This window comes from Stomoxys calcitrans, chromosome 3 (assembly GCF_963082655.1).
Source record: "Stomoxys calcitrans chromosome 3, idStoCalc2.1, whole genome shotgun sequence".
NCBI lineage: Eukaryota > Metazoa > Arthropoda > Insecta > Diptera > Muscidae > Stomoxys > Stomoxys calcitrans.
In genome coordinates, this window is record NC_081554.1 from 91,669,337 (window position 1) to 91,695,345 (window position 26,009).

General features: G+C 38.8%; 1 protein-coding gene across 1 annotated transcript in view; it reads right to left on the bottom strand.

Moving 5' to 3' along the window:
• Positions 1-7,893: 7,893 nt before the first annotated feature.
• Positions 7,894-26,009, bottom strand: part of LOC106090852 (ATP-binding cassette sub-family G member 1) — a 106,701-nt gene continuing 88,585 nt past the window's right edge. Inside the window, exons 4-13 of the mRNA XM_013257187.2 lie at positions 19,432-19,549; positions 19,185-19,365; positions 18,968-19,113; positions 13,659-13,897; positions 13,324-13,589; positions 13,085-13,253; positions 12,919-13,019; positions 12,700-12,855; positions 9,042-9,250; positions 7,894-8,981 (exon numbers count right to left, since the gene is read on the bottom strand). Coding sequence (XP_013112641.1) covers positions 8,843-8,981; positions 9,042-9,250; positions 12,700-12,855; positions 12,919-13,019; positions 13,085-13,253; positions 13,324-13,589; positions 13,659-13,897; positions 18,968-19,113; positions 19,185-19,365; positions 19,432-19,549 — 1,724 coding nt within the window. The 3' untranslated portion in view covers positions 7,894-8,842. The remainder of the gene's footprint in view (positions 8,982-9,041; positions 9,251-12,699; positions 12,856-12,918; positions 13,020-13,084; positions 13,254-13,323; positions 13,590-13,658; positions 13,898-18,967; positions 19,114-19,184; positions 19,366-19,431; positions 19,550-26,009) is intronic.

The following is a 26,009-nucleotide window of genomic DNA, read 5'->3' on the forward strand; positions in this document are numbered from 1 at the left end:
GACCTTTTTCACCCTTTTGCGTAGCTGGTTCGGATCCTTACCCTTTAGAAGTGGTAGAATATATACGTGGGAGCTATATCTAAATCTGAACCGATTTCGGCCAAAATTTTTAGATTTTTTGGAAGTCGTCGGGGAAGTGTTATGCAAAATTGTGTTAATAAATGCGCTTGCAGTGGTTCCTAAAAGTGAAAATCGGGCGAAATACATATATGGCAGCTATATCTAAATCTGAACCGATTTCTATGAAATTCACCGTTAACGTCGAGACTCAAGAGAAAATCCTTCCTGCCAAATTCGGAGGAACACATATATGGGAGCTATATCTAAATCTGAACCGATTGTTTCCAATTTCAATATGATTCGTCTCTAAAAAATGTATGTGCCAAATTTGATGGCGATCGGATGAAAATTGCGAAAATTCCATTAATTTTACTCCAAGCACTACCTCGTAGTAATTCCGGTGACCGACCCATGATATCGATGTCTTCGCCATAGGCGAGTAGCATGTGCACTCTTGTAAGTAGTATGGCATATCTATTCACATCTGATCTCGTATCTCCTTCATAAGCTATCTCCTTGTTTGAAACCTCGTTTAGAATTGAATGATTCGGGGAGATTCAAAACTCCATATAAAAAAGTCACCGAAACGGCTGTTAAAAATAGGCGGAAGTAGTAGTACTCTGCTTTTAGTGAGGAAAATGGCAAAAAACTGTTATATTGGCAACACTTGAAACTATTGCCGGCATCATTTTATACTTTCCACCATAGGATGGGGGTATACTAATTTCGTCATTCTGTTTATAACACCTCGAAATATTCCCATAAAGTATATATATATTCTTGATCATCTCGACGTTCTGAGTCGATCTAGTCATTTCCGTCCGTCTCTCGAAATCACGATAGTGGTTGAACGTGTAAATCTAGCCGCTTGAAATTTTGCACAGATACTTAATATTGACGTAGGTCTTTGGGGAATGCAAATGGCCCATATCGGTTTAGATTTAGATATAGCTCCCATTTTAACCAATATCCAGATTTGACTTCCTAAGTCAAAAAATTACAAGCCGCAATTTTCGGTCCAATTTGGCTGAAATTTTCCGTGTATTTTTCTGTCAAGGCTTCCTACAACTGTTCGAAATACGGTCCACATCAGTCTATAACCTGATATAGTCTCCATATAAACCAATCTCCGGATTTGACTTCTTTAGCCTCTGGAAGGCTAATTTGGTTGAAATTTAGCATGTAGTGCTCTGTTATGACTTCCAACAAGTGTACCAAATACGGTTCAAATCGGTCTATAACCTGATATAGCTCCTACATAAACCGATCTCCCGACTTGACTTCTTCAGTTCTTACAAGCCGCAATTTTTGTCAGATTTAGCTGAAATTGAGCATGTTATGTTTTGTTATGTTTTCCAACAAGTGTTCCCAATTTTTGTCAGATTTAGCTGAAATTGAGCATGTAGTGTTTTGTTATGTTTTCCAACAAGTGTTCCAAATACAGTCCAAATCGGTCTATAACTTGATATAGCTCCTATATAAACCGATCTCCCGATTTGACTTCTTCAGTCCTTACAAGCCGTAATTTTTCAGATTAAGCAGAAATTTTGCAAGTGGTGTTCCTCTATTACTTCTAACAACTGTGCCAAATATGGTCCGAATCGGCGTATAAACTGATATAGCTCCCATATAAACCGATCTCCTGATTTGACTTCTCGAACCCTTACAAGCCACAATTTTTGTCAGATTCTGCTGAAATTTTGCATGTGGTGTTCCTTTATGACTTCCAACAACTGTGCTAAGTACGGTCCAAATCGGTTCATTACCTGATATAGCTACTATATAAACCGATCTCCCGATTTTACTTCTTGAATCCTTACAAGCCGCAATTTTTGTCCGATTTGGCTGAAATTGAGCATGTAGTGTTCTGTTATGACTTACAACAACTGTGCCAAGCTCGATCCAAATCGGTCTATAAGCCAATATAGCTCCCATATAAACCGATCTCCCGATTTCATATCTTTAGCCCCTGTAAGCCTCAATTTTTGTCCGATTTAGCTAAAATTTAGCTCAGTGTGTTCTGTTATGACTTGCGCCAAGTACGATCCAAATCGGTCTATAACCTGGTATAGCTCGCATACGAGGGTTGGCTTTTATATTTCGGGGTTGGATAACCCTTTTGTTGCAATCTGCCAACTGACAGCCCTATCGCAAAGCTTGACATTTTTGAACTTATACGTATTCAGAATGTTGTGACATACGAGCGCTATCTGTGTTTTGTTTACCGTAATTTAAAAGATTCATCTCGCCCAAACAATGGAATTAATTCGTGAACATTTTCATACGATAATTTTTTACATGGATGAAATTAATTAAATTTTTGGCGATGAAGCTTCACCAAGGACCAGTGTTTATCGATGATATGGTGAATGCAACCTAGGTCGTAGTTAGCTCCAAAACGAATTTCGTGAAGGTTGTCCAAAATCAGTTGTTGTTCCAAAAACCATTGATGCTGTGCGCCAACTGACATTGCAAGATCGCCATGTGATCTATCGCGAGATTGATACAACCTTAGACATTAGTGGAACCAGCATACTTTCAATATTGCATGAACATTTGACTGTCAAAAACCTTTTTTCGCATTGGATCATACACAACTTGTCAATCGCTCAAAAAAGGCTCGTGTCGATTGGTTGAAAGAAATGTTCCAAAAATACGATCGCCATGCTTCGAGACACGTCTATGACATCGTGATGAATCGTGGATTTACGCGTATGAGCCAGAAAGTAAACAGCAGTCGACTGTATGGGTGTTTCAAGATGAGCCAAATCCAACCAAAGTTGCTCGCGCGCGAAAACTGGTCATGTCGCAATGGTACCACTGGAACAACGCAGAACAGTCACGACATATTGACCCAGGTAGTGTACAGCAAACAGCTGAGTACAATTTTTTCTCTCGAAGTGCACTATCTGTCAAAAAGTTTTGATTGTGTGTGTGTGTGTATTATAGTTAAGAACTATAACACACACACGCAAACAACGAAAAATGGCGCAAACTAGTAACATACTCAAAATCAGAGTTGCTATAATCACTGATTTTGACAGATAGTGCACTCAATAATTTGTTTTTGGGCAACTGCTTCTACCTGTAAATGAATATATCTTGCAGAATAGTCAATAGTCTGAGTGGTACACAACCATTTGTTTGCCAGTTGTCTTCCAAGAAATCAGGAAAACCAACCGAAGACGGATCACTCTTCATCACGACAATGCGAGCTCTCACACATCGGCTCAAACAATGCATTTTTGAGCACTCAAAACATCGATTTGATGAGTCATCTGCCATATAGTCCTGACTTGGCATCAAATTCTTTTTACTCCCGTACGTGAAGAAGCGGTTTATGCGTTCAGAATGCATGTTTTGGAGATAAAGAATATGCAAGAAAGAAGATAACAACAAAGAGAACGCAAACAAAAATCTGTCATCTTAATACCGTCAAACCTGGTCAGCTGTTAACGGCTGTTCTCGTGAGACCACCTTTTTAAATCCGCCTTGCCGCAAATGTAGGAAAATGTGTCAGCTGTTTGTTTTGCTTTATGAAAACACATGTAAACGATTACCGAATGTCTGTCGACCGTAACCGGAAAGTAGAATTCAGTAAAAAAAATTTATGTTCCGTTTTCGTGTCAGCTGAAAAAATTTGTTTGAAGTTTGAAGAAAATTCAAAACCAAAAATGTATGTTTAGAAAACTACTATTCTCCTATTCTATTTTTCTGTGGAATTTATTATAATTTATTTATAATAATAAAGGTTGAATGGTTAGCCCACCATGAAAAGGTGGACAGTCTGACCTGTTCTGAAAAGTAAATGTTGTGAAAAAAGTGAGACATATGTGATAACAAGAAATTACAAGAAGAGAGTAGGTTTAAGCGCCCATACGGCGCTGTCGTATCCGCTAATCCAAGTTAGCACTATGTCGTGAAACTGGGGTCTATTCAGGGATTTCACACATTCCTTCACGCACTTCGACCTTACTGTACTAGAGTCCATGGCCTTGAGGGCCGCCATATACACATACTGATTTCGACCCGACCCGTGATGATAGTAAGCACCACATCAGTTGAAACTCTGAACTCCAATTTGTTTGTTGCGATTGTAGTCGCAGACAATCAGCGGTATCGAAGGGAGAGCCTCCGTGAGAAGTCAGGCGGCTCTTGCTTAAATACTGAGTGCGCGAAATACGCGATGTGATAAGGCGATCTATTGGCGTCTTTAAATAACCAATTGCCATCCCGCGGCGATCGGTGACCGAAACGAGCTTGACAAGATCTCTACCTCCGCATACAAATGTAGCTACAACATCAGCAAAAACAACTAATTTCGATAACTGTAAATCCCTTCGCAGCATTTCTTTTGCGTCTATTGTTATGTCACTGAGCTCTCTCCGAAGTGTTGTGTGTGTCGTAGTATAGCCTCAATCCAGTCCCTGTCTCCTGAAACCCACCTCAGTCTGCCCACCGCATCGATATTGTCTAAACGGGAAACTTGGGCTTATTCTGTCTCCCCGTGGGACTCAGGGCGGTGACTGTCGACCCATTTCCTCGTTGTTAAAAACCCTCTCAATATTCGAGAAAGCCGCCAGAGCGTACTCCTTCAGTTGGAGAGACGTCTCTACTTCTCGCACCATTACGTGGAGGGCCGTCTTCTCCGACCTGCCCTTAAGTTATGCCTAGAGTTCTTCTACGTCAGACCCTCTCTCACCTTCAAATATTTTTTGTTAAAAAACTTGATTTGTTTGATATGTCAAATGCTACGTTTTTAAATAAGCATAATTGCCTCTTTACATTTACGATACATTTGTTCTACATTTACATTTAGTTGCTATACCGAAATAAATTTCCTATTTGAACCAAATACTAATAAGTACACGTCATTGTTCAATTGTGTATAAGAAAATAATAGTCTTTTTAGTAGCTATATCTAAAAATAAACCGATCTGAACCATATATGTGTCAAATTTCAGTAAAATCGCATTATAAATGCGCCTTTTATGGGACTAAGACTTTAATTTGAGAGATCGGTCTATATGGCAGCTATATCCAAATCTGGACCGATTTGTGTCATATTACAGAAGTATGTAGAGGGGCTTAACACAACTCACTGTCCCAAATTTCGGTGACATCGGATAATAAATGCGCCTTTTATGGGCCCAAAACCTTAAATCAAAAGATCGGTCAATATAGCAGCTTTATTCAAATATAAACCGATCTGGGCGAAATTGAAGGAGGAAGTCGAAGGTCCTAACACAAATCACTGTACCAAATTTTGGCGACATCGGACAATAAATACGCCTTTTATGAGGCCAAGACTTTAAATCGAGATATCGGTCAATATCACAGTTATATCCAAACCTGAACCGATTTGGGCCAAATTGCAAAAGTGTGTCGAGGGGCTTAACTTAACTCACTGTCCCAAATTTCGGCGACATCGGACAATAAATGCGCCTTTTATGGGCCCAAATTGAAGGAGATACTCGAAGGGCCTAACACAACTGGCCACTGGCCAAAATTTCAGCAAAATCGGATAATAAATGTGACTTTTATGGGGCTAAGACCTTTAATAGAGAGATCTGTCTAGATGGCAGCTATATCCAAATCTGAACCGATCTGGGCCAAATTGAAAGAGGTTGTCAAAGGGCCTAACTCAAGTCAGCAAAATCGGATAATAAATGCGGCTTTTATATACCCTAAATCGGTGGATCGGTCTATATGGGGCCTATATCAAGATAAAGTCCGATATAACCCATCTTCGAACTTAACCTGAAATATTTCAGTTCCTCTTGTAGGGGCTCAGGGAGCAAAATCGGGGGATAAGTTTATATGGGAGCTATATCAAGCTATTCATCGATTCAGACCATATTCGACACGTATGGTGAAGGTCATGAGAGAAACCGTTGTACAAAATTTGTGCCAAATCGGATGAGGTTTGCGCCCTCTAGAGGCTCAAGAAGTCAAGATCCCAGATCGGTTTATATGGCAGCTATGTATATCAGGTTATGTACCGATTTGCACCATACTTCGCACAGTTATTGGAAGTCATAACAAAACACAGCATGCAAATTTTCATCGGATGAGAATTTCTCGCTCTATTGGCTCAGGAAGTCAAGATCCAAGATCGGTTTATATGACAGCTATACCAGATTATAAACCGATTTGAATCATTCTTAACACAGTTGTTGGAAGTGATACCAAAACACTACGTGCAAAATAAAATAAAACAAGTAAAAGCGTGCTAAGTTCGGCCGGGCCGAATCTTATATACCCTCCACCATGGATCGCATTTGTCGAGTTCTTTTCCCGGCATCTCTTCTTAGGCACAACAGGATATAAGAAAAGATTTTCTCTGCTATTAGAGCGATATCAAGATATGGTCCGGTTTGGACCACAATTAAATTATATGTTGGAGACCTGTGTAAAATGTCAGCCAATACGAATAAGAATTGCGCCCTTTGGGGGCTCAAGAAGTAAAATAGAGATATCGATTTATATGGGAGCTGTATCGGGCTATAGACCGATTCAGACCATAATATATAAGTATATTAATGGTCATGAGAGAATCCGTCGTACAAAATTTCAGGCAAATCGGATAACAATTGCGACCTCTACAGGCTCAAGAAGTCAAGATCCCAGATCCCTTTATATGACAGCTATATCAGGTTATGGACCGATTTGAACCATACTTGGCATAGTTATTAGATATCATAACAAAACACGTCGTGCCAATTCATTCCGATCGGATAAGAATTGCGCACTCTAGAGGCTCAAGAAGTCAAGACCCAAGATCGGTTTATATGGCAGCTATATCAGGTTATGGACCGATTTAAACCACTCTTGGCACAATTGCTGGATATCATAACAAAACACGTCGTGCCAAAATTCATTCAAATCGGATAAGAATTGCGCCCTCTAGAGGCTCAAGAAGTCAAGACCCAAGATCGGTTTATATGACAGCAATATCAGGTTATGGACCGATTTGAACCATACTTGACACAGTTGTTGGATACCACAAAAAAAACACGTCGTGCAACATTTCATTCCAATCGGATAACAATTGCGCACTCTAGAGGCTCAAGAAGTCAAGACCCAAGATCGGTTTATATGGCAGCTGTATCAAAACATGGACCGATATGGCCCATTTACAATACCAACCGACCTACACTAATTAGAAGTATTTGTGCAAAATTTCAAGCGGCTAGCTTTACTCCTTCGGAAGTTAGCGTGCTTTCGACAGACGGACGGACGGACATGGCTAGATCGACATATATATACTTTATGGGGTCTCAGGCGAATATTTCGAGTAGTTACAAACAGAATGACGAAATTAGTATACACCCCATCCTATGGTGGAGGGTATAAAAAGATACACACATTGGAAGCTACGACTACCGAAACACTATATACGTACATTACTCCATAGTTTCCATCACTGCAAAGGAAATAGTGCATATTTAGAAAATGCAAACGACGCCAACTGCATGCCATCGAGAGCAGAATTCTGCTTGCGACATGTTCTTAGATTATCTATATTCACTAGCGCCACCAACCAGTTTATGTGCGAAGTACAAATTCTTTATCGATAATTTATCTGTGCAACTATTCTGAAAGCAGAACAGAGTTCCCTGCTTACTTGTTGAGTTTAATATGCTATGCTATATGTTATCGGTGGTTGTCTCGGATAAACATTTGACCAAAAATAATTGAAACATGCTGTTGAGTTTGTTGAAGAGATGCTGTCTGTCATGTGTTCATCATGTTGTTGTTTCTTAAGCTAATAGCATTGCCATTTCAAACAGATCCGCTAAGGCAGGGAAGCAGAAAATAATTCAAGTACACTTGTTTTCATTTAAATTTATTACCAAATTCGTTGAATTTATTATTTATGTTAATGGGTATATTGTGCACCATTTATGCAGAGTACGAATACACCGGGTGTATGCGAAATTCATTATAAGTACATGACAATTTTAGTTATTGGTAAAAGCGCAAAAATAAAAATTATTTATAAAGATATAACGAACGTAGATAAAAGCTACTATGTAACAAAGTGTTATCACAATCCATAACTAACCATAGATACTTAAAAGTAGAGTTGTTGTAAAAATAATTAGAAAAAGCCATCAATACAATGAGTGACCTGAGCTAGAACTAAGGTATTGTTTGTATATTTTTTGTCGTCTCATCTGTCATATAGTAGAAAGCAAGATTCCAATTAGTTTGAATAAAATAGTTAAAAAATAAAAACACCATTAACAAAACCATTCGATTAATATTAAAGCCACATTTAATGTGAATAAGGCGGTTGGTTCATAACTGCACCCCATATTCTATATCTATTTTCTATAATCGATGCAAACATTTTCATTAAACTTTCTGTAAAATGGAGTAATCGAGTCATTGGCCAAGTATTACTCCACGTGTTGACAATAAGGCACTAATTTCTAATATGATTGAATAGTCAATTCCCATGAAAACATCACAGCAGTCAGCAACAAGACATGCAAAACAATCCATTGTTATGATGATTTCCAAGTTAGAAGCTTTAAGTGTGTTGCTACATTTTTGTCCGCTACTGTATGTGCTAGTCGATTGTACTTATCAAAAAGTCCCCTTATGAGTTAATAAATTAATTGTCCTCCCATGTCAGGTTGAAAATTTTCTCATAGGCTAATTCACTTAACATCGTCATAATCTAATAAAAAAAACATGCATATTTGTCTACTTTTTGTAATACTAATTTGTGGCATCGAAATTGTGCAGTTGGCAAAGTTTCCATTCCTTATCCTTATTGGCGCTTTACTTGACGCCTCAATGTGAAATATGCACAGCTTTTGTAGAATAAAATTTGCACTACCAATATTGTGAGATTCATGCCATAGTTGCCATTTTCCATGCCGAAACTTTTCAAAACCGTGGCGGCGTTCCTAAAACGAAGAACATTAATCAGGGGAAATTTTTAGCTAGTTTATGTATATGCAACTTACTTGAAATGACAATATAGCACATCATCGGGACAAATTGTGTCCTGGCGATTATTTGAATACATGGCCAACACCATATTCTCCAGGCCATAACGAATGGGTGAGACGTACGAAATCATTCGCATAAAGTCGGACATGTGGTTGAGGAATATTAAGAAACCGGAAAAGATCAGCATAAAACAGGTGGCCACGGCTCCAACAAATGTACCATTCTGCAAGTAAAAAAGTAGAAAAGTGTTAATTCGAAATTACTTCAATAACTCTTATAACACCCATATATAGTGACAACAATTGCTCTATGGGAAAGAATACAAGTAAAAACGCATAAAGTTCGATCGGACCGAACCATCACATCAGCTATATGTCGTATTCAAGGGGCCTAATACAACTCACCTTTCAGCAAAATCGGATCAATAGTACGCCTTTTATGGGATCAAGATATCTAATCGGGACAGAAGTTTCAATACGGCTTTATCATCGAATATAGCCTGCATATGGTTACAAATATTTTCTGTGACTTTAGTGTGATTTCAAGAGAGAGACGGGCGGATATGGCTGGATTGTCTTAGAAAACGTTTACTGTTTTGTTTGTTATTTTTATACCCTACTAATTTGTGCATTGGTTTGCAACACTAAGACCCATTGATGAGCTAGACCCATTGATAAGTATACCGATCGACTTATAATCACTTCCTGATTCGGTTTAGCTATGTCAGTCTGTGATCAAGGTACAGCTCTACTGTAGAAGCCACAATTTAGTCCGATCTTTACCGGCACCGGCTCTTTCCTACATACTGAGTGCGTATGATACTCGCCTGGTCCCATGAACCGGAATGAGCTTACTAACCTTGGAGCTTTTATGGGTTCCAGACCCTTTACTGGCAGATCGGTAGCTATATTTACATATAGTCCAATCTGAACCATATTAAGGTCGGATATGGGGAGGCTCAAAACAACTCACTGCTTCAAATTTTAGTGAAATCGGGTAATAAATAAAGCTTTTATGGGCTTTAGACCTCTCATCGGCAGATCGGTCTATATGGTAGCTATATCTAAATACAGTCCGATCAGAACCCCATTTAGGTCCGATGTTGGGAGGCCTATAACTACTCACTGTTTCAAATTTCAGCGAAATCGGTTGATAAATAAAGCTTTTATGGGCTTCAGATCCTTTATTGGGAGATCGGTCTATATGGCAGCTATATTCAAATATGGCCCTTTTTGGCCCGTTCAAGAACTTAATGCACTTTGATGCACGCTGGCATGAAAAAGACGTATCTGTGCCAAATTTCAGCTCAATATCTCAATTTTAGAAGGCTGTAGAGTGATTACACCGGGCGGACGGGCAGACCGTCAGACGAACAGACGGACAGACACACGGACATCGTTAAATCGTCTTAGAATTTAACGACGATCCGAAATATATATACTTTGTAGGGTCGGAAATTGATATTTCGATGTGTTGCAAACGGAATGACTAAATGAATATACCCCCTATGCTATGGTGATGAGTACAAAAACGACAAACTGACTATCAGCACAAGCACGTTTTTTGGGACATTGGCTTCATTATCTCGAATTCAGTACTACGTACGTCCTTCGATATTAAAAAGAGAATGGTCTCTAACTTGATGTATGATACGGGTAAATAGCTTTAGCCGTTTCAGAGATATGGGTCCCCGAAGTTCCCAAAGTCGCCAAATAGCCTTGAGGCCCCAGCAGCACGTGTTTATATCTTACAATTGTACTTAACTTTTGGAAATCGGACAAAATGAAATATTTTAGGGGGAGACGCCCAAAAAAAATTAACATCGATTTTATCCTTTGAGATAAAACCACCCTAATGTACATATACCATTTTCGTAGCATGATATCGCACTAAAGCTCTTTAATTGTCGAAAATAAATATTCAAAAGATAATTTTGTTCCATATATTGTAAACGAAGGCGCAGCGGAGCGGGCTCGGCTCAGCTAGATGCTATCTTTAATTTCCTATTTACTAACGGACATGACCATCCGTTTCACAGATATGACCATTCCGACATGGCATATCTGTGAGCACCACACAGGCCCGAACATTGAGGTCCGAACTGTTTGGTGTTCATTACTTTCACGAGAAGCATAACTGCGAGCGACCGGGCGAGTCCACAGGTTGCGGATAGTGGAATGCTCCATACGAAGTAGCTGCAAAGGCAGTCGCGGACAATAAGGGGTATCGAGCGGAGAGTCTCAGTGAGAGGTCAGGCGGCACCGGCTTTTGCACAACTATTGAGTGCCTATGATGCTCGATATGACAAGGCGAGTTAATCGCCTCTTTGAATAACCAATGGCCGCCCTGTTCCCGCGGCGATCAGAACTTTGGACCGGAACGAGCTGACTCATCTATAGGAGCTTGACGAGAATGGAAAATTGATATTCTATAAATAAAGTTTGCTAATCTTTGGCTCGAATCCTTAAAATTGGGACAAACACTTTTTCAGTGCATGCGGAGACGCACCCTCGTTCGGCGGGGACGGGTTAGCAATTTCCTTAAGGCACACATTTGAAACAAAACAAGTAAGAGCGTGCTAAGTTCGGCCGGGCCGAATCTTATATACCCTCCACCATGGATCGCATCTGTCGAGTTCTTTGCGCAGTATCTCTTTTTAGGTAAACGAAGAATAATGAATATGGACGGAGAAGGAGGTGGAGGAGCTATATTAAGTTATAGTCCGATTCGGGGCTCAAGAAGCAAAAACGGGAGATCGGTTTATATGGGAGCTGTGTCAAGCTATAGATCGATTCAGACCATATTGCACACGTATGTTGAAGGCCATGGGAGAAGCCGTTGTACAAAATCTGTGCCAAATCGGATGAGAATTGCGCTCTCTAGAGGGTCAAGAACTCAAGATCACAGAACGGTTTATATGGCAGCTATATCTGGGTATGGAGCGATTTGGACCATACTTCGCATAAATGTTGGAAGTGATACCAAAACACCACGTGCAAAAATATAGCCAAATCGGATAGGAATTGCTCCTTCTAAAAGCTCAAGAAGTCAAGACCCAAGATCGGTTTATATGGCAGCTATATCAGGTTATAGACCGATTTGAACCATACTTGGCACAGTTATAGCGAAACACTATGTGCAAAATTTCATTCTAATCGGATAAGAATTGCGTTCTCTAGAGGCTCAAGAAGTCAAGACCCAAGATTGGTTTATATGGCAGCTATGTTAGGTTATAGAGCGATTTGAACCATACTTGGCACAGTGGTTGAAAGTCACAGCGAAACACTATGTGCAAAATTTCATTCCAATCGGATAAAAATTACGCCCTCAAGAGGCTCAAGAAGTCGAGACCCAAGATCGGGTCATATGGCAGCTACATCAAAAAATGGACCGATATGGCCCATTTACAATCCCAATCGACCTACATTAAAAAGAAGTATTTGTGTAAAATTTCAAGCGGCTAGCTTTACTCCTTCGAAAGTAAGCGTGCTTTCGACAGACAGACGGACGGACATGGCTAGATCGACATAAAATGTCACGACGATCAAGAATATATATACTTTATGGGGTCTCAGGCGAATATTTCGAGTAGTTACAAACAGAATGACGAAATTAGTATACCCCCATCCTATGGTGGAGGGTATACAAATTGTGTGCAAGATGGAAACTTACCACAGGATTCAATATCGTTCCTAGAAAGATACCCAAGCCATCCGCACATACAGTGAGTATCATGCTCGTTAGGATCATCTTAACAAATCGATCCAATTCAAGTGGTTGATCTGTCATAACGTAGGCGATTGTCATGTACACCGAGGATAGAATAATCTAAAAGAAGCGAAAAAGTATGATTTAATCAAGCTCTTGACAACCAATTGGTGTACTACTTACATGAACGGGCGTTGAGGTAATCAGTGTGGCCAAATAATATGTACGCAGCTTGTACCAGTTGTTAAATGATTCCTTTTTGATGATGGCTATTTCTTGAGGAACTGAAAAACAAGTAGACACAAAAGTTGCAGCATTTTCTTGGGGGAGAGTATCAATTCCAACTTACATCTCAAAACTCCGGGCATTATGGTGGTATACCACAGATACAGGGAATGGACGAGAAAAGAACCAAAGTTTGACAATTGTTTATCGGCATTTGAACCGGAATCACCGAACAGTAGACCAATGAGAATCGCGCATAAAATGTGCATTAGTAACTTTATGTGAGTCAGGGACTGCATTGAATGAGAGTAAAGAGTGAGCATTTTCAATTACAGTACAGAGTTCAATATCGAGAGATCTTACCCAATCGCGGAATATTTGTACATGACAACGTCCAATTAAAAGCCACAGACGCATCCATTCTGGCGGGGGATAGATATGACTGCTGGTTGGTGTTTGCTGAGAAGGGCAATGTTTGCCGTTTGTTGCACTTAAAGCTTCCGAAATTTTCTCACTGGCGGTTATAGCAGACCTGCTGCGATCATAATCATGGCGCCATTCCGGTTTTTTTGCAGCTTCTGTCAAAGCACTGGTATAATCGCCAAAATCACCATTAACACACTCGAGCACTGAAAATCGTACAAAATTCGTGGAGTTACTTTACGTTTTTTTCGGTCGTTTCAACCTCAACTACTTACAAAAATCAGCAGGATTGTGGTAAGGTGGACATTCTAAGCCCACCGATTTAAAATAGTCTACCGTCCGATCCGGGGTGCCCTGATACGAACAATAGCCCTTGCTCATGACATAGATCTGATTGAAGAGACTGTAAATATTCGAGGACGGCTGGTGAATGGTGCAGACAATGGTACGACCTTGACTGGCCAGTGTTTGTAGAAGCTTGATGGTATCAAACGAGGTGGAACTGTCAAGGCCTCTGTGAAGTAAAAAAAGCATAAAACAAATATGGTATAAATATAATGAAGTTACAATTCCAAGATCAATTGATGAAAAAGCAAGTTCTTTAAATGACTTTTTAGAATAGAAAAACACCAGTTATAGAATAACACCACCTCCAAAGTTTCAGATAAATCGAGTAATAATTGCTCTCTCCAGAGGCTCAAAAGGTCAAATTGGGAGATGGGTTTATATGGCAGCTATATCAGGCTATATACCGATTTGGGCCATACTTAGAACGGTTGTTGGAAGTCATACCAAAACGACATGTGCAAAATTTCAACCATACTGGATAAAAATTTCGCCCTCTAGAAGCCTAAGAAGTCTAATAGAAAGATCAGTTGTAGGAAGTCCTACCAAAATGACATGTGCAAAATGTCAACCATACTGGATAAAAATTTCGCCCTCTAGAAGCCCAAGGAGTCTAAAAGGAAGATCGGTTTATATGGCGGCTATATCAGGATATAGACTGATTTAAACCATACTAGACACAGTTGTTGGAAGTCAAAATAAAACACTTAATGCAAAATTTCGGCCAAATCGAATAAGAATTGCGCTCTCTAGAGGCTCAAGAAGTGTATTCGAGAGATCGGTTTATATGGCGGCTATATCAGGTTATGGATTGATATAGACTATACTTGGCAGAAATGTTGGAAGTCATACCAGAACACAAATTTCAGCCAAATCGTATAAGAATTGCGCCCTCTAGAAGCTCATGAAGTCAAGATCCAAGATGGGTTTATATGGCAGCTATATCAAAACATGGACCGATTTGGCCCATTTACAATCCCAACCGACACTAATAAGAAGTCAAAATTTCAAGTACCTAGCTTTACTCCTTCGAAAGTTAGCGTGCTTTCGACAGACGGACGGATACGGCTAGATCGACTTAAAATGTCATGACGATCAGGAATATATACTTTATGGGGTCTTGGACGCATATTTTGAGGTGTAACAAACGGAATGACGAAATTAGTATACCCCCCATCCTATGGTGAAAGGTATAATAAATTGAGATTAATGACATACAAAGTTATTTTTATTCCCACCACCATAGGATGAGGGGTATACCAATCTTGCCATTCTGTTTGTAACAACTCGAAATTTTGTTCTGAGACCCTAAAAAGTGTATATATTCGCATGAAATTTTGCACCGATACTTCATATCAATGTAGGTCGTTGGGACTTGCCCATAATTCAAAATCAAAAACTGCCAAAATTCTTCTGTTACTGCGAAATTGGTAAAGATGCCTAACATTTTGTATTGAAAATTGTGGTCACTACTGCACGTAAAAAAAATAAAGTTTTGGAAATTTTTACGACAAACAAAATAGTTTTATCACGAAGTTTTGCTTTTATTGTAACCGAGTAACGTTTTGCTTCAACATATCAAACGATAGCCATAACCGTAGTACTATTTAAAGTAAATAACCCAGTTTATTGTTAGCCCTTTGGCAGCTTCGTCTTGGTAAAAGGACCTTCCTTTTGTTGTAAAACCAAAATCTCTTTAATTGCAAAAAAGCTTCTATAGCCGCAAACGATTATTCATGCACTGGACCAATAATTTTCTCGTGTGTCTCTCCTACGAGAGAGATAGAGGGAGTTTTTGAGCGCATAGACCAGTGGTTGGCAAAAATACTCACTCTATTTCACATTACTTTGCACGTACACAAGAAAATAATCCCAAGCAGATCCATATGCTAGCAAAAAATTGCAATTGTGTGCTCGTCACTGGTGTGGACACATTATCACACACATCATTTTTTACTTTTTTGTTTTGACTGAGCAAAGAGTAGTCGGAAAGTGGCAATTTTTAAAGTTTCGGTTCAAAAATGCTGGTATGTCCTATGATAATCATTAGAGCAACACACAAATGGCTGCCAGGCAAAAGAAAACACAACAAGAATTTCTAAGGCACATACATTGTTGGGTAACATTTACTATAATTGTAACTATAATTGTTAAATTTTTCAAAAAAATAAATTTTTAAGAAAGTCCATCTACCTTCTGCCTTTGCGCTAAAATCTCATTCTCATTTATGCGCTAAAATCTCATACTAAAATATTATGATGGAAAATATGTCCGGTAAAAGAGAAGGAGAGAGGAGAAACATCTATTCCGCAGAAAGAAAAGGAAATTGAAAGACGTGAGTGCGTGAGCGAATTGAGATGTACAGGAATCAGAATGCAATCCAGAAATTTTACCAAAGAATCAAACATTAAACCGATGGTTTTTATGCAGGGAGGACGGTGAAAATCCTATGGGCAGATCCAAGTCGTGAGAAGACGAGGCTATTACTGAAAGGAAGTAAGAAGGAGGTCAGTATAGCTTTTGGTATTATGACGGAACACATAGGACTGTCGAGCTCACTTATGCAAAATCGGTGTGGCAAGTGATAGCAGCATGTGTAGGGTATGCGGGGAAGATGATGAGACTTTCCCATGCCATTGGCTGGCCTTCGCGGTTAACAGATACCGACACTTAGGTGGGGACACAATACCAGACATGAACCAACTTAAGGGCGTGGCATTAAAAACCATTAAGGCTTTTGTAATTATTGTAATTTGCACAGAATTCCTAACTTAGATTTTCTTTTTCTAGGTTACATTTTTAGTATTTAGAGCGCACTACAAGCCGATTACAGGCTTAGGTGTATGACCATAGCGGTATGGGGTGGATTAATATCCGCACCATCTTTTCAACCTAACCTAACCTGGTGCAGGCACATACTCCTGCTGATTATGGTATAGAATGTTTACCTCCTAGTCAGAATGAGGTCCAAGTAGCAGTGAACCGACCGAAGAACTGCAAAGCAACAGGAGCCGATGGGTTGTCCCCTGAACTATTTATGATCGAGGACGACACGCTTATAGATACAAGATACTTTCGAGCGTACTGTGTGAAAGATTAAATCCTTAAGCCAATTAGATGATTGGGCCCTATCAATGCGGCTTTAGACCTGGTAAATCCACCAGAGACCAGGTATTCACACTTCTCCAAATCCTGCAAAAGATCCGAGAAGGACTGGTCAACTCTTGCCATTTCTTCGTTGACCACAAAGTCGATTTCGGCAGGGCGTTCAAAGGTAAAATTAATAAGACTCTGCAGGATGATGGTTCTCTCCGAATCATTCAATACCAAACGAGGTTTCAGACAGGCAGACAGCTTATCGTTTGATTTCTTTAAAATCCTGCTGGAGAAGATTATACGAGTAAGTGCAGCCTTTGAAAGAATCGAAAGAGAATCATTGAAAGTGGGTCTGGCAGTAAATGTAGATAAGACAAAATGGATAGTATCAACTCCCACAACGTTTTGTACACCCGAGCAGATAAAGAGAAGGATTCTTCATAAAATTTATGGACCAGTTTGGATAGATGGAGAGTATCGGCGCCGTATCATTAACGGTATAAGCTGTATGACGACGCACAATAGATAAAATCGAAAAACTAGTAAAAAATATACCATATGAACGGATGGCCATAACTCTTAGAAATTTAAAATGTCATGTTCGTCCGTCTATCTGTCGAAAGCCCGCCAACTATCGAAGGAGTAAAGCTAGGCGCTTGAAATTTTACACAATTACTTCTTATGGAGTCCACCGTAGCGCAGAGGTTAGCATGTTCGCCTATGACGCTGAGCGCCTGGGTTCGAATCCTGGCGAGACCATCAGAAAACTTTTCAGCGGTGGTTTTCCCCTCCTAATGCTGGCAACAATTGTGAGGACTTTGCCATATAAAACTTCTCTCCAAAGAGGTGTCGCGCTGTGGCACGCCGTTCGGACTCGGCTATAAAAAGGAGGCCCCTTATCATTGAGCTTAAACTTGAATCGAACTTTACTCATTGATATGTGAAAAGATTGCCCCTGTTCGTTAGTGGAATGTTCATGGGCAAAATTTGCATTTTTACTTCTTATTAGTGTAGGTTGGGATTGTAAATGGGCCAAATGGGTCCATGTTTTAATATAGCTGCCGTATAAACCGATCTTGGGTCTCGACTTCTTGAGCCTCCAGATGGCGCAATTCCTATCCGATTTGACTGAAATTTTGCAAGAGATGTTTTGGTATCACTTTCAATAACTGTAATCGGTCCATAACCTTATATAGCCGCCATATAAACCAATCTCCCGATTAGACTTCTTGAGCTTCTAGAGGGCGTCATTCTTATCCGATTTGGCTGAAATTTTAGATACGTCGTTGGTATCGATCCCAACAATTGTGCCAAGTATGATATAAATGGGTTAATAACCTGATAGAGCTGCCATATAAACCGATCTCCCAACTCGACACTCTGAGCCACTGGATGCTGCAAGTTTTAGTCGATTTGCCTGAAATTTTGGGGGTGGTATTTTCTATGACTTCTAACAGCCATGACAAGTACGGTTCATATCGATCAATAACTTGATGTAGCTTATATATAAATATATATTGAAAGAAGTAATTCAAGGAATTTGACAAATGCGATCCAAGGGGTATATAAGATTCGGCCCGGCCGAACTTAGCACGCTTTTACTTGTGATGCATGATTTGGGTTGGTGACAAAATTTACAATGACTTTGCTGCAGCATGGGTTAACATCTGATAATTGAATTAATGTTATATAGCCAAAATATGTGAAAGAAGTGTATTTTTGGGATTTGGTCAAAAAAATTTAATTTGTTGAAAACGATAATTCAAATTAACTGTTGTACACGCCAGCCGGGACAACCATAACTTTGATGGAAAGATCAAGTGCCGAAAGACATCTCCAGATTGGAGAACGATCGCAGAAAATCGAGACGCTTGAAAAGTTATTCTATTTTCGATTAACGGGACAAATGTTTTGTCAAAGGCAATTGAAGTAAAGTAAGACTCCCTTAAATACCGACACCCCCGATCTTGAGACCATAGAAGCCGCAATCAACTTCCCATGCCATTGTTATAAAATAATTCAAATGAAAACTATTCAAGTTTAACAGGTTAAAATTTTTGGGGAATCCATGGTGGTGGGTACCTAAGTCTCGGCGCTGCCGAATCTTGTTTAGAACTAATTTAACTTTGCAGTAAACACTTACGTGGTGGGTTCATCTAAAAACAATACGGCAGGATTATCGATCAACTCCAGGGCAATAGATAAACGTTTTTTCTGGCCACCGGATAATCGACTGCATCGCGTATGCTTTGTCTTTGTCAGCTTAAGAGTATCCAAAATTTGATCAATCTGTGGATGAAAAAGAAAATAAAACAATTATATATAGTGAACCTGAAGCTCATTGGCCTTTTTAAGCATACCAATAATTTTCGATCCCTTATGGGCATGGAATTATTTGATATCTTTAAGCTGGCAGCCAACATCATGGTCTCCTCCACAGTGAACCAGGAATAGAAATGATCATCCTGCATTATGTAACAGCATAATTTGCGTGCTTTGGCAGCACTGCCAAATTTGATGTTTCCGGTAACGCCATTTTTTCTAAAAATTCAAATATAATTACGTAAGATTAGCGTAGGAATATAAAACGTTAATAGAGAAACTTACGTAAATCCAGTTAAGATGTTCATAAGACTTGATTTGCCTGCTCCCGATGGGCCCATAATGGCTGTAAGTTCTCCTGACCGAAATGTTCCCGATATTCCCTTAAGTACGGTTTTCTTTTCTGAAATCGAAATTTGATAAAAAGGAAGGGTTTTAAACGCTGAGTACACAAAAAAGAAAGACATATTTACAAATAGAGGAAATTTTTACTAAATTTGAATAAAATTATAATGACCACACTACTACTGTGGTGAGGGTACAATAACTTGTGAATTTGTTTGTAATACCCAAAGGAAATGAGACAGATCCGTTGTTAAGTTTAAGGAAAGACTCAGAAAAAATTTCTAATTTAGCCATGGCAGTTAGCATGTCCGCCAATGACGCTGAACGCCTGGGTTCGAATCCTGGCAAGACCATCAGAAAAAAAATTTCAGTGGTGGTTTTTCCTCCTAATGCTGGTAACATTTGTGAGGTGCTATGCCATGTAAAAACTTCTCCCCAAAGAGGTGTCGCACTGTGATACTCCGTTCGGACTCGGCTATAATCATTGAACTTAAACTGAACTGAATTTGCAAAATTTTTGTTTAGGCTCACTTTGAGGTGTTTGAGTTCGCCAACAACAGCCGGTTGTGATTTTCCAGCCAAATATAACGCAATTACGCTATTACGCAACAACTCGATTACGAATATCTTCCTTTTTTATAACCTCCATCATAGGATGGGGGTATACTAATTTCGTCATCCCGCTTGCAACTCATCGAAATATTGACCTGAGACCCAACATATATATATATTCTTGACTGTCCGACCATCCGTCCGTCAGTCCATCAGTCCATACGTCCATTTGTCCGCCCACCCGTCTAAACACCTACGTTTACTTTCGAAGGAGTGAACCTGGGTGTTTGAAATTTTGCACAAAAACTTCTTATTAGTCCAGGTCGGTTGGGATTGTAAATGGGGTAAATCGGTCCATATTTTAGTATAGCTAGCATAAAAACCGATCTCGGATCTTAATTTCTTGAGCCTCAAGAGGGCGTAATTCTTATTCGATTTGACTGAAATTTTGCACGTGGCATTTCGTTATAATTTCCAAACAACTGTGCCAATGGTATGGTCCGCATCGGTCCAAAATTATACAGCTCCCATATAAACCGATGCCCCGATTATACTACTTGATCGTCTGGAGGACGCAATTCTTATCTGATTTGGCTAAAGCTTTGCACAATGACTTCTTTTGCAACCTCCAATATATGTCCTGAGTATGGTTTGAATGGGTTCAAAACCTGATATAGCTCCCATATAAACCCATCTTCCGAATGCACTTCTTGAGGCCCTAGAGTGTGCAGATCTTATCTGATTCGGTTGGAATTTGGCATAACGACTTCTCCTATGACCTTCAACGCGCTAAATATAGTCTGAATCGGTTCATAATCTGCTAAAGCTCACATATAAACTGATCTTTCGATTTTTTTTTTCTTGAGTCTTAATAGGGATACCCTAAAATTTTGCACAATGACTTCTATTATGTTCTCTATCACCCAAACCATGATGGTACATAACCTGATATAACTGGGCAAAGAATTTGTTTTGCCTATAAAGAGATGCCGGGCTTGATGGCATGTAAGCAATGTAATGGCAATTAAACAAATATAATGTAGCTCTCATTTATATTGTGACAGATATACCGGTGTGAACTTAGAAACACCTCGTGTCAGCTACCCTGAATTATTTTCCTTAAGCGATAGATGACGGTATGGAGGCAAACACACGCAGGTGACTGCATACTTAGAATGGACTCCAATGACCCAACAGCTGCGGTGGTAGTATTAGGCGATAGAATGTTGCCTGCCACCGGTGAAGTGATTTTGCTAGGCTGCACTAGCCAACAAGCAACTGATCGGCAGACGCTTCTGAGTTGGATACCTGGATCCGATGTTTAGGACAAAACTGATCCAATCTCACGATCGCATGCCTGCCATTTACCTATGCAATCGGCCTTGTCAGGTAAAAACATAGCCCCCTGAATAATTCATGTCCTAATTGGCAACGCTCCCCCTATGAGAATTAAGACGATCAAAGTATTATCGGTCCAATAATCTTTGCTAATGTCGCTTATGATAGCTTGGTGATGGTATTTAAAAACAAGGATGAAGAATAGGAAACATGAGGAATATAATAGTCGATGGACTAACATCAAAACACTCCGATATCCTTGCAGTATTGCCAGGCCTTCTTTCAAATTGTGGCGATGCAGGATGATATGGGGACCGGTTCAAACTAATATCTTTTGGGAATCAATGATCAGCCAACATGTGCCATTGGTCAAGAAGAAACCTTTTTGGCTGCCAATAGCATATGCATGGATCCTAAAGAATCCTTCAAATGCAGACTAAGGTACACTTCCAATCTTTGAACCACTGATCGAAAGATTGGATGAGATTGAAGGTATTCTAATGAGTTGTTTCTTAAAGGTTTACCATGGTGAGACTAAAGGTGTTGTCTCGAAGGCCAACGCAAGTCTAAAAGGTTTTTCATTTGAAGACTCAGAAGACGTTTCAGAAATGGTACCGAAGACTTGTACAAAAAATTAACATCCGCATCGCTTGAGTCCTGCGAATTGCTGGAAATGGAAAATCCCTCTAACTCGGAGGTGGTCAACAGAGAAGGGAAGAATTAAAACCCCAACATATTCGTTGTATAAGTGGAAAGTTTGAAACTTGGAATGAGCTTCACTGATGTGGTTTGCCTTTGTTCTCTTGAAGGTAGAATGATCACCATGCAATCACAGCCTTTTGGACGATTGCTGTGCCGCGGCTATACACCGAACTCATCTTAGGAAGTCTCTCAAGCCACATAAGCCTTTGACTAAAGGGCGAGCCACCCTCTATTATACATTCTTTTTGTTAGCGGGAATGGTATTTGCCAGGAAAGCAAGATAATCGAGACATGTAATATACAGCTAAAGATAAAGTCGTATTGAGCTTATAGTCGAAAAGTCTTGTAGAAAGCTTCTGTGAATCAGTTACGTGTCGGCAAGTTATGCATGTCGCAGTTTTACTAAAAGCAAGACATCCTATGTTGTTACCATATTTATTGGTTCTATGGAGTCCGTTTAAAGTCCACTGCCGGACTTGAAGTCTGCACTCTACCAGAGGTCAAACGCAGACCACAAACCTTTCAGTGTTTAAGTGATAGCCTTTCTTTAGCCTTTCCTACAACACAGAAATTCTATCGATTTAGAATTACCAAATACGATATGACGAATTATTTTAACGAAGCGAGAGTCGATTTTAGCCTCAGTTTAACTGATGATTGATTCTAAAACTAATTGCCCACCTATTCAGCGGGGTTTTTCAATATTCCACTACTTTAAGAGAGAATTATGGTCAATAGGAAAGTTCTGGGAAATTTGTGCAGAACTTGCATGTGTGTGTCTCATTAGATTTTAATTTCATTTCATTGTTTATTTAATTTATATTTTTAATGATTGACTGATACATCATTTGGTTTTTTTTTTCTTCTTACAATTACTGTTTAAATGTAGTACGATTTATAAGATTATACTTGTTATAGATCTCATTCGAGGAAAATTTTTAAATTCGTTACAAATAAATTACATATTTAATAATGCTTATTATGATGTAAACTTATTGTTTCAAGAAAGTGATATTAACTTGCACATTTGTTCATGACGTCTGAGGACGTGAAAATTATATTAATATAATGATATCTATAATTTAATGATAATGATTAGTTTTAGCCATTATTTTGAAATGCGGTAAGCCAATAAATATCTATTGTAATTTATCACAATTCGCCTCTATAATTATCATTAGTATGGTATAATTAACAATTTGATAGGTGCTCTTTTAAAAGTTAAAAAATTTAATTAAGAATCAGCCAACGGTTTTTATTGATATCAGCAATCTTATTTCCATAGGCTAATACATTCATCCAAACTTAAAAGAAGGCTTTTGATCTAAATTCTATTTATAGAGGACAACATTGTGCTTTTTGAATAACAAATCGTTGAAATCTTGTATTTTTCCATCGGCGAAATATGAAAGCCTTAATCCATTATCGGACGTTCCCCTGTGGAGGCTACATTGATCTCCATAAGCGCGCGTTAAAAGCATTTGACTATTAAGCTGATTGTGTCTTTCCTCCCACCCAACGGAGAGGGACAATGTTCTAGTCTCCGACTAAACACAAATCCACAGCCAAATTCACGTTTTGCCTTATGGCAGCTACAATACAAAGCGTCACCTTTCGGTGTTGTTGTGAAGCCTCTCCCAAACCTTTCCTCCAAGGTGGAAATTTCTGGAACATACGTCGATGCGTATAATTCACCTTCCTGTGTAGAGTTTGAACATTCGGGTTGCAATCATTGCAAATGCAAATTTGTCTATTAACATTGCATTAAGCAACAGGAGCAAACTTCTCACATATCAATTAGTGAGCTTAGCTCAATGATAAGGGACCTCCTTTTAATAGACGAGTCCGAACGGCGTGCCGCATAGCAACAACTCTTTAGGGAGAAGCTTTTATATGGCATGGTACCTCACAAATGTCGCCAGCATTAGAAGGAAATAACAATCGCTGAACAAATTTTCTGATGTCGGTGCCAGCATTGATTGCTGCAATAATTAGCGGCCCATGATCATTCCATTTAGGAAAAGGGGATACTTCTCTCATATCAATGAGTGCAGTCCGATTAATGTTTAAGCTCGGTGATAAGCGCTCGGTGATATTGGAAGGGGGCGGACCATCACCATCAAAATGTCACCCAAAATCAAAAGTGGACAGATCGGGACATTATGGGACTCAAATGAAAGATATATGCGAGTAGAGTACGAAAATGATATTGAAAATTGGGTTCAAGTACCTAGAAGGTCACCCCGACCCCAAATACTTTTCATTTGAGCTCACTATGGAGCTCAAAAGTATCCGTAGATTACAAATATAACATTAAAATGAGGTCCTAATAATGGGGGCTGTCACACCCCCAAACCCACGCCAAAACCACACAAATGAGAAAATTATCTAATCACGGCTATATGGGGTTCAAATGAAAGGTATGTCCAAATATCTGACGGCGCGAATTGATTCAGCAAATATTCATATAAAAGATGTATTCTTACTAAAGTATCACATTTATTATAAAAACATTAAATACATCCCAAGAAAAGTTTAGAGTTATTTTTTCGAAGAAATACCGCTAAAATGTACTTCCATTTGATCAAAGGGTTCATATATTCTTCTACAATTTGGGGTTAAGTAGTATTTTTTAAAAATTTGGCGAATAGTGGTACAATTTTATACGAGGGGTCAAAATGACTGGTAAGTGAATCTAGGTATACGATATATTTAACTCCATAAAAAAGAAATTTTTAATAAAAGAGTGCGTTAAATGTAAAGTTTACAACAATTTAATAAAAAGCTACATACATTTTGAAACACAAAAAATTGTTCTTGGAAAAATATTTCGAATGCGTCAAAATGACCGGTTTGTCTTTCTAGTGTTAAAAGAGAATGTTAAAACTTTCCTGCCCACCCATAAACCCTTCAAACATATCTAAACAACGCATGAATTGCAAAATATCGCATCGCAAAATATACAAGATGAATTATTTATGAATTCAAATCAGTTCCACTCATATTGGCACATTAAAGAGTGAAAGTTCTATAACACCGTACCCATATCAACTGAGTCAACCACAACGATCGGCGATATTGTTTCATTGTGAATAGTTTTACTTTTTTCTATTGTGTTCCATATTGCATGTCACGCAATAATGATGCATTATTTAATAATGATTCTCCACTACTCTCCATTACTATGCAGTTTACGTTTAATCTGTTAGATTAAGGCAGAATTTGTACTGGATTATGAAACGAGTCCGTAACTGGATATTGCACAACACTAAAGTAAATATATTCCACATACTACGAAGCTAAACATGAGAATAAATTTATACAATTGAACTGCAAAGTCATCTTGGTCATACAGGGTGGCTGATGAATATTGCTACAATGATGAATATTGCTACATTTTTTTTTCGGTGTATGGAATACATTTTTCTTTTATTCATGTTAAATTAAATTATTAAATTAATTATTAAATTATTATTAATTAAATTAATTAATTAATTAATTAAATTAATTATTAAATTATTATTATTAAATAGAAAAAAAGTTATTACATTTTTTTTTGGTAGCGGCTTTCATCAGCCACCCTGTATGTGGAAATTAATAACCATTTAGAGAATGTTAGAAATATTTAAAATCGTGTTTAAGTTTTTTGAAATAAACCTTATTCAATTCAGCATGCACATGATAAAGGCAAATCCGTTGAACCCGCCCTTCACGACCTAGTCGGCTACATAGAGGGTTCTCTCGCTGTCAAGGAATACAAAATGGTAGCATTTCTTGACATTGAAGGTGCTTTCAATAATCTAAAACTGACGACAATAATGAAGAAGTTGAAGTTTCTAGACATTAGCTCTACCGTAAGAAAGTTCATTAATAACTTACTTACTAAAAGATGCATTGCGGCAGGCTTGGGATCAGTGGATCTAAAA